This window comes from Poecilia reticulata, chromosome 20 (assembly GCF_904066995.2).
Source record: "Poecilia reticulata chromosome 20, P_reticulata-male-v2, whole genome shotgun sequence".
NCBI classification, from domain to species: Eukaryota; Metazoa; Chordata; class Actinopteri; order Cyprinodontiformes; family Poeciliidae; genus Poecilia; species Poecilia reticulata.
The window spans coordinates 12297193-12311529 of NC_088849.1; the positions used below are offsets into that span (position 1 = coordinate 12297193).

The 14337-nt window shown below is 38.8% G+C and overlaps 1 protein-coding gene and 1 long non-coding RNA gene across 6 annotated transcripts in view; one reads left to right on the plus strand and one right to left on the minus strand.

Moving 5' to 3' along the window:
- cntnap2a (contactin associated protein 2a) overlaps positions 1 to 9772 on the plus strand; it is a 289428-nt gene extending 279656 nt beyond the window's left edge. For all 4 annotated transcript variants that reach the window (XM_081601734.1, XM_081601735.1, XM_008438563.3 and 1 more), the window contains 3 exons: positions 4820 to 5083; positions 5910 to 5981; positions 6843 to 9772. In XM_081601734.1, the coding sequence (XP_081457860.1) occupies positions 4820 to 5083; positions 5910 to 5981; positions 6843 to 7042 (536 nt within the window). In that variant the 3' untranslated portion in view covers positions 7043 to 9772. The remainder of the gene's footprint in view (positions 1 to 4819; positions 5084 to 5909; positions 5982 to 6842) is intronic.
- A 669-nt stretch (positions 9773 to 10441) lies between these two features.
- LOC145549422 (uncharacterized) lies at positions 10442 to 13190 on the minus strand. Of its 2 annotated transcripts, XR_014085394.1 has the most exons (3): positions 11230 to 13190; positions 10722 to 11070; positions 10442 to 10636 (listed from the first exon to the last, which is right to left on the minus strand). It is a non-coding gene; the product is annotated as an uncharacterized LOC145549422 (long non-coding RNA). The 2 variants fall into 2 exon arrangements; XR_014085393.1 differs by having other exon boundaries at positions 10722 to 13190.
- Between the last annotated feature and the right edge of the window lie 1147 nt (positions 13191 to 14337).

Here is a 14337-nt window from a genome sequence, read left to right on the forward strand (position 1 = left end):
TATTATATGAATTCGTTCAGGTCGGTCCGTGTGCACACTAGAGCGGCGATTCACTCCCTCGGTGTGTAGACTCAAATCGACTGCTTCCTTTTCTTTTGAATAGCATGTCATGATTAAGTCCGATCAATTTCCTTCCTCCTGAGTAGCCTTTGACCGTCTCTGTTTTGTGTTGTGACCTTTGCATTGACAGCCACACAACATCCTGACTCCAGTCTAAGCTCTGATAAAACCCTGGTGTTAGATCAAGCTGATATCACAAATTTCCTTTCCTTTTCTGTCTCCGATTGGCAGCTTGATTACCTCTGTAACATCAGTCCGTCCTTTGTGCTCAGACGGCTGTTTGGTGTGTACGTCTCCATACGTCTCGAAAGAATGACGTCATCTCGGATCGGGGAATCCTGATCCGGGCCACATCGGATCCTGGATCCGGGTTTTCTCCAGCCAGCGTCTGGGAGTGGGGGTGGGACTGCACTGCAGAGAAAAGGGAGGGATAGAGGGAGGTAAAAAAGGGAGAAAAAAAAAGCACAGTGAGAAAAGGAGATGCTTGTCAGTGTGTTGCTGTTTCCACATGAGCCACATAACAGAGAGAGAGAGAGAGAGAGAACATCTGAAAGAAGAAGAGAATAAGGTTTGGTGCACAAACTCTTCACAGACACAAGTCTGTGTAGGTAACTGGTGAATGCATGCCTGTGTGTCCTCTGCTCGCATTGCTGCTGCGTTTGCATGTGTGTGCCAAGGTTGCGGCAGGTCACTGAGTCATCTCGGCGAAAACTGAACCTCGAATCTGCGGCTGAAGCAGAGAGTTTCATCCCATCTTCTTTTGCCGCATTTTTGTTCTCATATGTGGGAATGTTTTTCTTCCTAGATGAACAGGATTATGGGAATTTATGTGTCTGTGCGAGTGCCCTGCAGCCACTTGTGTAGGTGTGTGTGTGAGAATCTGATCTGAAAAGAGCCATCGCGGACAGTGTGACAACGTCGGCGTGTCTGTGTTGGCCTTTAATTGGCTTGGCATGTTAACAAGATTAACATCCTGGTCAAGGAGGATGCTGGAGGTGGCGCTGAAGAGCATACCTGTGTGTGTGCGTGTGTGAATGCGTGTGAGTGTGTTCTCTCTCGTTGAGTGGGGAAAGCTGCAGGTATATTTGCTGTGCTTAAAACCAATCCTCATCAATCATCACATCATGCTTTTCTAAGCAAACATTTATGTGACACCGCCTCCTGTTGTGTAGCTTTAGCTTAATTCAGACCAAAGACAGCTTTGTTGTTGTTTTTTTATGTGGCTTGACATCTAAAGCTAAAAAGTTACATTGTTGTCCTAATGCTGCAGTTAGGACAATTTCAATTTGCTGCAAAACATAAAGAACTTTCTTTCTTTATTTTTTTTTGCCAATTAATTATTTTTTTATCACTTTTAAATGTTTGAAGAAAGCAAAAGATTCTAAACTATTTACTCAATCTTGCCTCTATCCATTTTCCCATGTTTCCATCTGTTTATGTACTGCAGTAAAGATGCTTGTCTGCACCTCTCAGTGGAACATCTGCGTGTTTGTGCCTGATCCAGATTTGCCTTTCTACTGGAGGGCGTGGTGGACGGACCCACATTGATATTCTTTTCACGCACCTCTAAACGCATCACGCTTCCATTACCTCGCACCAGCAACAATGTCTTCTCTCCCTCGTCCACCCCTCAATCAGCTTCTATTTGTCGCCATGGGAACCGCTTGATTTCCCCCCTCTCTCCTCACTGTTTCTCTCCAACTCTTTTGTCCTTCACACTTTCTTGTTTTCCACCCACCTTTTCTCTTATAATGCCCGTTCCTTCTGAACCTTGGAGCCACACCCACCCTCTGAGCCAGTTCTGCCTGTCACTTCTCCTTCCCCTGTTTTATTCATCCAACTTACACACACACACACACACACACACACACACACACACACACACACGCACTCACTCACTAACACCCCATAACTACCAATTGTGTTTCTTTCTTCACCTCCTTTTATGAATTATTCATGCAAACTGACTCACCATCTTGAGGGTGCAGTCGACTCTTTTCAACGACGCTTCTGCCGTGTATTAACTTGCGTTTGGTCGAGATGGATTAACGAAGGGTCACATATGGTCACACGCGAGCGAAGGACCTATAAATCAAACATGATGCTGCTTTTCATTCCCGGCCAAATGAAGCAGTCCATTCTGTCTTCAAATTATGACGATTGTGTGTGTGTGTGGAAGAGCTGTTTGCTTTGTGTTTTTGCCCATTAGTGTAGAAAGCTGCGTAGACCCGGCTAACACAGGCTATGACCAAGCTTTGCAGACATGAGATCAGTTTGTGGTTAGTGTTAAATCACTTGTAGGTGTTCGTAGATTAGTGTGCTGAGAGCCGGGACAAGGCAAAAGATTAATGAAAAGAGACGAGAAATCTAAGCATGTTAGATTTTTGTTTCAATTGCCTCATGTATAATGCATACTTATGGATAAATACATGCGCACCTTTCAATTTTCAACGCCTTGGATTGAGCTGTAATAATTTTTTCTTGTACTGATACTGATTACCAAAATCTATTGTTTCTGACCACGAAGCTTTTATGAAACTATTTAAGATGCTTGTGAATAAATATCCAAGAATTTCTTCAAACGTTATTGTTGTTTAAATCTGCTAATGCAAACTTTAAAGTAGTACGCTATCTCCAGTCAGGTATTATTTATTTCAAGTTTCTACAAAAAAATGAGAACAATAGGGTTTGAAAAAAATGATCTATTTTACTGAACAACTATATCTCATGAGTTAACCTCTTAATACTGAGTCATACAAGGGGATCTGGATAAATCTAGAGTCCAGATGGACAGAGAGAGACCAATGAAAGAGTCTGACTGGAATCAAAGACACTTTTATCGCCTTGTTTTTGGATTTGGTTGCATTTTTTATCATTTCATCTTTAAAGCTCTATCAGGCTTTGTTCCGTTTTCCATTGATGTGCACCTGGAGTAGAGATCCAATCTACGTAGTTTCTCTGGCAAGAATTACTTGGGTTCTGTTTGCAATTCGGTTCAGAGTTCTGGGGAGCATAACCTCCAACATGTGCCAGATGAAAACGGCAACAGCTTTCCTGGAGACACCATTTTTGTGTCCACTGAAGGAAGAAATTGTGTGACACCCAGTCTGGGTCATTGAGAGGTGACCACCGATCCCAAGGCAACTTATCATTGCATCAAAATGTGTGTGTTTTTTTTTTTTTTTATTACTAAGATATCTGGGGATTCTGTTCATCACTAGATCCTATATATTGACATTTTTCTTTTCAAAATTATGAATCTAAGAGTAAATCTATTTCTAGGATTATATAAATCTATTTTCATTGACAGATTTCAGACTGATCAGAAAGTGCTGCATTTAATTTGAGACTGAGGATGTTTCGATAAATACTATTATGTAGCTTCAATTGCTACATTTAACAGTCAGCAATTTAGGAGACTTTATCATTTTCGACTTTCTGCCAGCCAAGAAGGTTCTGAAAGGTTGTAATTTAACCCTTTTTTTCCTGTAGAAGTTTATTTGTCCTTCTCGGATTAGTGATTGTAGTTTTCTGTTGAATTCACTTTTGCCATATCTACTGTGTCTAAGCTTCTCAAACTGAGCCTCTTTGCAAGTTCAGCTCATAAAATGTCAGATTAGAGTTGATCCCCTGCTCCTCCCTTTGTAAACAATGCATTATAATATCTGCCACATCCTTTGTTTGCTTTCTGAATTGCACTTTCCGGTAGTTTCCCGTGTGTATTGAAAATGTCATTGTGTGCGAAGGAGCCCAGTTGCAATCCCAGCAGAGAAGCGTGTTAGTATTCACACACAGGGGCCCGAAGTGATCAGCACATGTTCACGCATACAGAAGAGAAGCATGTTCTGCACTTTAAAGATGGCTGGTATCAGTAAATCTGTCCGCTGTCATGCTGTTGGGTACCTGCTGCTCTCTTGTGTGTGTGTGTGTGTGTGTGTGTGTGTGTGTGTGTGTGTGTGTGTGTGTGTGTGTGTGTGTGTGTGTGTGTGTGTGTGTGTGTGTGCGTGTATGTGTCTCTGTCCACTCCTGTTGTGCACCTCATGCAAATTCCCAAACCTGTTCAACTTTTTCCACATTTGGTCGTACTTCAACGTATTTTATTTGGGTTAAATGAGATCGAGAGCCACTGTTTGACTTGTGTCTCACCATAAAAAGGTGCATTATTCATATTAATGTGTGTGTGTGTCACATTCACAATGCATAGCCATTGTGCAGACACACAGAGAAAAGATTAAATACAGAGAAACCATGTGTGTGGAATGAAAATTAATGCATAATACACAGACAGGGTAAAGTCTGTAGATCCAGGCACAAGAGGAATAAAAAGGACTATTTCTGGTGCACACACGAGCTTGGATTAGACTCATCAAAATGAAATAGAGTTAGAATTATATTATCAACCATGTCCAGATACTCAGAATCCCATCATCCAGCATAACAGGATTCATTAACGACGAGTGTGGTTGCACAAGGAGGAGTCCTGTTAGTCATCCTGAGGTCATAGTGTTCTCTGTGATTGTCCAAACATTTCCTTCTGGGTGTGTCCGAGGTCATACAGCAGCAACAGACGAATTATTTCATTTAAAAAATTAAATCCCCCACTTAAATGTTGTGGGGGGACTGCTTTGGAATCAGCAAGTTTGAAGTTTGCTACCCGGAACTATGTGTCGGAGAATCTTATTTCTTTCGTTTCATACAGTGCTGAGTGCATTAAGACAATTTAACAAGCTCTTCTTCTCCGTCATTTATCTCTGCATAGAAACTGGACCCATAGACCCCGTCCTCATCGAGAAATACAACAGCCCGGGTTTCATCGGCTGCCTGTCCCGCGTGCAGTTCAACGGAGTCGCGCCTCTCAAGTCTGCTCTGAGAAAAGCCGCAGACGCCCAGGCCGACAGCCACCCTGCGTCTGCCTCTCCTGTGTCCTACCAGGGCAAACTCGTCCAATCTAACTGCGGGGCTTCGCCTCTCACCATCCCACCAATGTCGGCCGCACCAAATCCCTGGCCTCTGGACAACACCGGTCGGTACTTCTAGAATAAAGCGCTCTCCTGTAAACGTTCTCTTATATGAGGAGCTTTTCGTGGTCGACATTCCAACTTTTGAAGTGTGCACGAGCAATATGTCCTATAATTAGGCGAGATTAAAGCAACAAAACGTCCTTTCATGCTACAAGCCTAACATACAAGTCATTATCAAGATACATCTTGAGCTGAAATTATGTATTTAATTGTAAGAACTTTAGAAATGAACCATGATAATCGTCTTACACGACACAATTGCTTGCATTCATGAAAGGATTTGCAAAGAGGTTTATTTATACTTCTCTCTGACACCAGCAAGAATTTATTAGTTTTTTTCCGTTTTGTGTTTAGTTTTAACTCCACATTTCAATTTGTTTTACTGGGAATTTGTTATGAATCAACTCCAGTCTTGCATAAATGTGAAGAAGGAAGAAAATTTGTGATTTTGAAATGGCTTTACAGACGGATGTTTCACACGTTTGTACTCATCCCCATCTACTCTGACGCCCATAAACAAATTTCAGTGGCACTAATTTCAGTGAGAAGTTACCTAATTTATAAATGATGTCTACCTTTTTATTCTCAGCATATCAGATATTTTTAGAGAATATTAATGAATAAACTGCATCATGAAGACCAAGAAACACAGAAAATTCAGAAATAAAGCTTACAAGAATTCAAGGATTCCATTAATTAAAGAGACGGTAAAAAAAAAACAGAAATGTGTGTTTTTCCTTTGCTTTTACAAGCTTCTCTAGACTTGCTGTACCTTACACTTTCTTTTTGGTGATGCTTTTTCCTGTCCCTCTTCTCTTCGCTGTGCAGATGCAGAGACTCCTCTAAATGAAGAGCGAGTCATTCCTGATGGAGTTAACAGGGACTCGGCCATCATTGGAGGTGTGCCAACGCTACTTATGTTTAGTGTGTGAACAGTGCTAAAAAAAATATAGCCGGAGAAAAAGTTGTCATAATTCAACCTGATATAAAAAGACCTGGAAACAACGTCTCACTTGTTCTGGTCAGAAGCCTTGTTTTGGGTGTCATGTCTCATTTTGTAATAGAAAATAAAAATAGTAAATGAAAGGGATTTACACTTTGAAATGGAAGTTTTTAACTTTTTGCAAATTAATTTAGGCAGATTATGGTTAAAAATGCATATTAAGTCAGATCAATGACATGTTTTGCATAATTATTTTTAATCTCCACATGATGATTCACATGCAGTAATCATAATACCCTGCAGTAAAAATGTGTAAAAGCATAAAGTAAGTTGTCTTTTATTTTAGTAGCACGGACTAAAACGTAAACGGAGAATTCACTTCATTATCTGGTCAATGCCATTTCTAAAATAAATGTAAGAAAAACAAATGAAATCTATACCTGACTTTAATATTTTGATTAGAGATTTTGGGACCTTCTTATTCATAATCCATGACTTTCTGTTTCCCTGGGGTATAAATTTGGTGTGACACCAGTGCATATTTTGTTTTAGCCACAAGGCTAGTGCATGGTAATTAGGATAATTGGGATGGGAAAAACTTAGGTGGATCCGGCTTGCAACAAAGGATGTGGGAAGTGTGGTAAAGAGTCCATAGGAGGGGGAACCGAAGTCTGGTAAATTATTTTAAGCATTGATGCTTTCTATTTGTCAGGAAATGTGGATGGCACTGAAAACGTAGGCGGTGGACCAATGAAAACTTTGAAGTGAGGCAGCAGAAAGGACTAAAAACTCATTTGACATATGTCTTTCTTCCACAGGGATCATTGCAGTGGTGATCTTCACCATCCTGTGTACGCTGGTGTTCCTGATCCGCTACATGTTCCGTCACAAAGGCACCTACCACACCAACGAGGCCAAGGGCAGCGGGGAGTCGGCCACAGAGTCAGCTGACACGGCCATCATCGGCACCGACAACCCAGAAACTATCGACGAATCAAAGAAGGAGTGGTTCATTTAACGGGCTGACGATGGGACTCGGACAGAGCAGGCAAAATGCGAGACCGTCGTTGCTCACAGATGGAGGAAGATTAATCAAGTGACCGACCACTGGCGATAAAGAGGAGTGACTGTTCACAAGGACAACAAACTCCCTGAGAAGATGAAGGTTGTGGGGAAATTTCTGTTCCTTTTTTTTATATCCAGAGTATTAGAAAAAGAAAAGTTGGACGCTTATCCTGAGGAGTACAGCTGTAAAAGACTATACATGTATATACTAACCAGCTTATCCTTCTTTGTATCGTGCTTGGGAGTTTTCAGGAGTCCTTTGAATACTGTGTATGACAAATAATTACACTTACTGGGTGGTGTAATAGCAAAGATTTATTGCCAGTCCTTGTTTGGTTTTGATTTTATATTTAAACAGAAACCTTATATAAGAAATGGTCAAATCAACATGCCAAACATTTTTTTTTCTTTTTTCTCCGTTTTTCAAGCTGTAGTCGCACCAGTCTGTCAACACTCGCATTCGTCCAGTGGAGCACATCCTGTAACCTGGTAACATAAGAGTTTATCATGAATGCCAAAAGTCTCTTTGTAAATATATTTTGTGTCAGTTTTCCTGAAAAGATTTATTTAGAGTCCAAATGCCAATGAGAAATGTCATATCTATATTACAGTAATATATCTGTCCATTATATTATATATGTGTAAAATACAGAGTTTTATGTTTAGGTCTCTCATGACTTTCGATTGTACGGCACAGAGAGGGGTTTCTCAGAGCATGATGGCAAATCATGATTTTCCCACCGTTGGTTTAGCTCATCATCACGGCAGCTTTCTTTGAGTTTATGAGTGAAACCAAGAGCCTTTACTCATTCGGACGCGAGCGGTCAGTTTGTTTCTTTGCCAAACACTTCGGTCTTATTTTCAAAGTTTGCGGATATCATTTGGCTTTGAACGTTTTCTTTGCATTCTTTTTCATGTTAAATGGAACCATTGCTAACGTGTGCATGTACGCAGTGTGTGTAGGTCAAATGCTGAACAAAGTGCCAGAGGATGCAGCTTCACAGTTTTTCTTTATGCACTTAGCTCCGAGCGTTGAAGGAGCCTGAAGCAGCATGAATTTAAAGTAAAAACTCAGAACACCACCAGGGACGAAGTTAGGATGGTAATTGGCTTACAAATCTGCTGTGCCTTTAAGGTGTTGAGCCATATCGCCTTTTCTTCTGTTACTTAACTTAGACCCATAACAAAAACTTGACTGATGCTGCATGAAATCTATTCAGGTTTTCTTTTGCTTCCTTCGTAAGATGGTGCTCTTCAGTTTCGCACAAAATGCAAACTCCAGTCAGTTTTTCCCAGCCCATCAAGTATGTCAGCGACGGTAAGAAAGTTAAGCACCCAAATGGAGAGACGGAAATGAAATGAAGTAGGTTGCGAACTGATGACTGTGTAATATCAAATGGGAAAGGTGTTGGTAGTCTTATGCTGTCAGCCCGGATATAAGCAGCAGTTCAGGATGGATCAGAGTCGCATGGCTGGTGGCTATTCTTGCTTGAACGCCTCCCTGAGCAAACGTCTCTTTTTGCGCTTAGAAAAAAAATTTACATTTCTCAGTTTGTTTTAAAGAATCAATTATCAGTGTAGAATCAAGTCAGGTCAGATTTAAATCTAAATGTTTTTGTTTGGTTTGGATGCAAAATGTATCACAAAATGAATCAAGATTGCATTAACCTCTTTCCAGTTTGAACTGCTCCATATTCTAATTGGCAATTTTTAACTTGATTGGAGTGCAACCTATAATTAACTTTTTTTAAATACCTCTTCTGCCCCCCATGACACAGTGATTCCCCTGGGCAAAGAGCCATATCACCCAGATCAGAAACAGCTGCTGCATACTGCCTTTGTATTACGTCCTGTGGTAAATGAGACCAGAGTTGCAGACTTGGTATTATTTCGGCAATGGGCTGAAGAACTAACATTGTGCTGTCTGAGGAGCAGTAGTGCCATCTGGTGGCTGTTCTAAATGTGCCATAAATTTGCAAACCGAATCAAGTACATAGTCATCACCGGCATACAAATTGATCCATTCCATCTGTGTGCTTAACTTTTTTTTTTTTAATCTGCTTTAGGAAAAGCTGTGCAGAATTATATATAAGGAGCAACTGCATGGATGTGCTGCCTACAAACTCACATCTATCCTCTGAGACGCACACAATCTGCAAAACAAAGTTGTTTCTAACTTTGCTTCTTTTGTCCTGTCAGCGTTGTTTACCTGTAACATGTGTTTCAATTGAAACAAGCTGCCAACCGTGTTTTTATTTTTTATTTCAATTTGTCTTTATTGTTTTATTTTTGTTTTTCGTATGTCAGTTTGGTTGAAGAGCTCCCACTCACGTGAATGATTTTATACCGGCCCATCGCCATCGCCTCAGGGTTGTACGCAGATCACTTCATCGGAGACGTGTTGGCAGCTGAGGAGCTCGGCTCGCCTTCGTCTGAGGCCTCAAAGCAAACTTTTCAACATCACATCCTTCTCACGTATCGTCTCTGTCTCAGTTTTCCTTTTTCTAATTATATTACTCAGAGTCCAAATAAACATGCACGCACACCCTCTTCTTGTGGTTTAACCACAACGTCGATGATTATCAGTGCTGACAGACTAAACCATAATGCATTTGTTCAGCTTTCAGTTCTGTTGAGTACAATAAAGAGTGTTTGATCAATAAAACCTTTTTTTTCCAACGCATCACTGTCTACTTAAAGCTTTGATCTCAAGCTGTCCACCCCTGGATGATGTGTTGCGCGTGTTTGAGAGTAGAGTATGATGCTGTGTTTTTTTTTAAAGAATTTAAGATTAAATTCAGAAATAGTCTCTTTCAGAGAGAAGTCTCTTTAAGAGTTTACTTGGTTGTGTGTTTAACCCAGGTGAAAAAAAAGTATACTTTAGTATACTAAAATTTTTGCATACTTTTATCGATGTACTTAAACTACTATTTTGGAACAACTAATTTTGTGCTTAGTATACTTTAGTAGTATTTATATAGTATTAAATTACAACTAATAGTATACTATACATACTTTTTTGGAACTTTAAGTGTACTTAAAGTATACTTTTTAAATATATTTCAGAGCTTTATTATATTTTGATATTATTACATTTTGAGTGTAATAATTCTGTCTCAGAATTATATTAATTCATATATTTTAAATATACTATTAATATATTAGTAATGAATTTAAATTACACTTAATTTTTATTTTTGATTTCCTGCTATTGATAATAAACTACAGTTTTAATTACTCGTGAAAGTCTTTATTCCTATGTACCTATTTTGTACATGCCATGCATAACTACACTACAGTACTTACATTGTTTTAGGCTAAAATTACATGGGAAGATTAATTACACAAGATGTTCAAGGTAATTCAAATATTGTTTTATTACAGACATTTTAAAACTAATTTTAATCAAAATATTATAAACTAAACACAAATTATAAGTGTTCAGGTCAAAAGTGAACACATGAACATGAAAATTTAAGTGTGACAATAAAACATGAAAGTGAGAATCAATGACAGAACATTCCCGTTCACTGCACCTTACAGGAACCTACAAAAAAAGAATAGAGTAATTAAACATAGAAAGTATTTGTATTTAAAGAGAACAGAAAAATGGCAAATAAAAAAATACTTACAATTTTAAGACGTTGTGGACTCGCCATGTATGTGACATCATAAGAACTGATGATTTGGACCGGATGCCTGGGGTGGAAAAACATTTCTGGGTGTCTTCTTTGCCTGTTTATGTTAGAAGTAGAAAAAAAATAGTCAGCAATGTCATAGAGACGGTTGATGTTGGTATTAACTATGAAGCTGTTTCAAGTGTGGACTTAAGGAGACAAACTTCCTTAAAATCTTTCCTTCCATGATCTGAACACACTGATCCTTGCAGGGTGGTGAGGGGGCTGGTGGTGCCCATCTCCAGCAGCCATCAGATGAGAGGCAGGGTTCACCCTGGTCAGGTCACCAGTCCATCACAAGGCCCTGAAAGTCAACAACAAATAATTAACGAGAAGAGAAAAGTTCTTTCCAGTTACCTTTAAATCAAATCATGTTTATTAAGCACTTGGTGTTGGTAACACACCAGTTTTTGTTGTTGAAAATGTAACTAGCTCCTCATTAAAAAAACAAAAATAAACTTACATCATGAAGACAATGTGGAGGTTCATCCTCAGAGCTGGTTGGTGATCTGGTGGAGCAATGGACCTTACCTAGCTCCGCCCAGAAACGCCCCTCGACAGTCCCACGTGACTGCATTGCTCACAAACAAAGCCTCGCGGGACTTAGTTTCTATGTCTAAACATGGCATATTTCGTTTCAACTGACTCTCTACGGAGTATTTCTGAATCGATTAGTGTTGGATTTCTGCCGGATTTTCAAAAAATATCAGCCATGACAATGGACAGAGAAACCAACAATTCATATCATCTTTTTTGGACGACATCAAGGTGTTTGAGCCACGGGATGCCTCCAACATTGTGCGAGTCACAGCTAAATGCTACCGATCGATGAGGAAAACAGCAGATCCTCACACCCTCAGCATAAATATGGCTGTGGACAAGATCACTGATGCCTACTGTTCTTGTAAGGTAAGTCGGGCATTCATGGTTTAGAGAGGGTTACTTTTGAAATTACTGATTTCTGTTGTTTGCAAATGTTTCAGTGTGCCTAGGCCTGATACTCGGTACTAGCGTGGCTAACACGATTACAGTTTAGTAAAAAGCCTTTTCAGGTAAAATAAAATCTTTAATGTATGTCAGATATGGTACACATTGCATATTGATCTGTTCAGCTAACGTAAGGCAACGTAACAGACAGGCTTCAAGGTGTAGAAGTTGTATCGGTACTGCCATTATTCTGTACTTGGCTAAAAGGTTTTCATAATGGATGTGTTTATTATTGACTTTATTTTTTGTCATTCACTAAACACAAAGAAAGCAAAGCAATAATATTTACGACAGCAGACAATCCCTTGTAATTATTGACCCTACGACAGTTGAGCTGCAGCTGAGCTGCAAATGCGGTCATGCACAAGCTTTAATCCAAGCAAGGCTTTCCGTTTCAGATTTTGGAAATGTGAATTTTAGTTCCATAAACACCATCAGGATACCTGACATCGCCTGTACAGATACCCCACTGACTGAGAACCATTTTTTTTCTAGTCTTGACGCAAAAACTTTGTCGGTCTGGTAGTCCACAATGTACATTAGCATGAGTTTGTGAGACGGTAAGGCACGTGATAGCTGCGCAGTGACGTCAAATGGGCATTAGCCACTTAAATGCAGACCCTGTGGTAAGGTCCATAGCTTCTGAGACAGGAAAGTCTTTAGGTTTTCTAACATCCAATTTCTCTGGCTTCCTCTTTAATCTTCATTTGCTTAGTTAGACTGCAAACATATGTTGAAGATAAAAACATTGATGAACGAGTTAGAACAACAACCTCACAATATCAAAGTCCCTCTGTCTTATGGAGCTTTATTAAAACCAGGTTAGTTTATGAATTAAAGTATAAGTCACAACAAACAGCCTCCATGCAGTTATAACATGAAGCTGAATGATTCCTATTGTAATAATCATAAAGTCACAATAAAATTGATAAAATAATTATTTATGAAACCAACGTAAGTTATATATCTTAACTGCACTGTTTATAATTAAATGAAGATAATTAATAAGCAAACTTACCACCAGCTAGCAACACTTAGCAGCCTTCGTCCCCCGGGGCTCCTTTTGGGAGAAACATTTCATTTCCATCGGTTGTTGTCTCGTTGTGTTGTCGTCTAACTCGAACTCGGACGTCACCAGCTTGAATTTACCAAAATTAGTAACTATTGTCAAGGCCTTCTCTACTTTTAAGACAATATTATGCGAGTAAAAATGGATGGCGAATTTGAACAGCGTCTGTTATCTTCCGTGCGTTCAAGTTTTTTCTTCTCTTTGTGGCGTTTTTTAAATAAATGAAAATGTGCAATACCGCCACCATCTGGTCTGGAGTATGAACTGGAGCTAATGCCGTTGATTATAAGGTTTTACATCACACATCTGAAAATTGATTGGATACTTTCTTAAACATTACATCATGATTATCCTTTTTTATTGTATGCAATTTTGATAAATAGTAAAAGATTATTACGGCACTTAAAAATTAATACATATTCATTCATATTTTCTTCACTTAAGGTATACTTTTATTTAATATATTAAAAGTGTATTTTGGTATAATTTTGTTTGTGTGTTTAAAGTACTAATTTCGAAGTTGGTACAAGTGTATTTTTAGTATACTTCAGATATACTTATAGGTAGTACACTTAATAATTAGTATACTTAAAGTGTACTTTTACAAATTTAAGTATGTTTGAAGTATACTAAAGTATACTGTTTTTCACCTGGGAATACTATCGTCTTGCCCTGAAATCAACATGACATCTTCAAATTTTCATTAAATATGACTTCAAATATTTTTACAGAAATGTGTGGGTGGTAGCTTTAAAATCAGAGGATGTACAGATATAAAAATATGGAGATTGAGGAAACGGCTGTCAGTCAGCAAGATCTCTGTACAGCTACACAGAATCTCATCTCAACAGTTCTTAGCTACATTTCCAAATACAATAAATGTAAACCACTGCTCAGATTACTGCATTATTGAACACTAATTGGTTTCCTCTCTAGAGTATGCATGAGCCTTTGTTTTCTTTTGTTTTCAGATGGGAAGTAATGCGGTGAGTGGGTATTTTTCTGAAAAGTTCTTGGCTGCCACCTTGTGGGCACGTTTTGTAGCTGCAGTCATATAGTGCCGTGTAAAAAGCAGTAAATCCATTAAATTTGGGGGGGATTAATGGAACGGTTGCAAATGTGTATTTTTTAGGAAAGTTTATATAAATAAAGGCCACACAATAAGGCATGTTTTTTCATAAAAAGAAGTGACGGTCTGCATACCAAAATATTATATATTATTTATGTGTAATTTTTTTACAAGGCAACGGAAGACCAAAAATGTATGAAACGATTGAAGTAGCGGGGTTCGGTCACTGTTTCAGTAGATCTGGCTTAAAGTATAAACAAACTTTGCAATTGCTTGGTGTCAAGTTTCAGTTGCAGAGAAGCCAAATATATAGAGAGGCTGTGGACAAAATAAATACTTTAATAAAATAATGTTATTTTCTTACTATTAGTATATTCACTATTTTTCAGTAGTGTTCAGGGACAATAAACAGAGATTCTTCTTGAAGCATTGCCATAATAGATTTT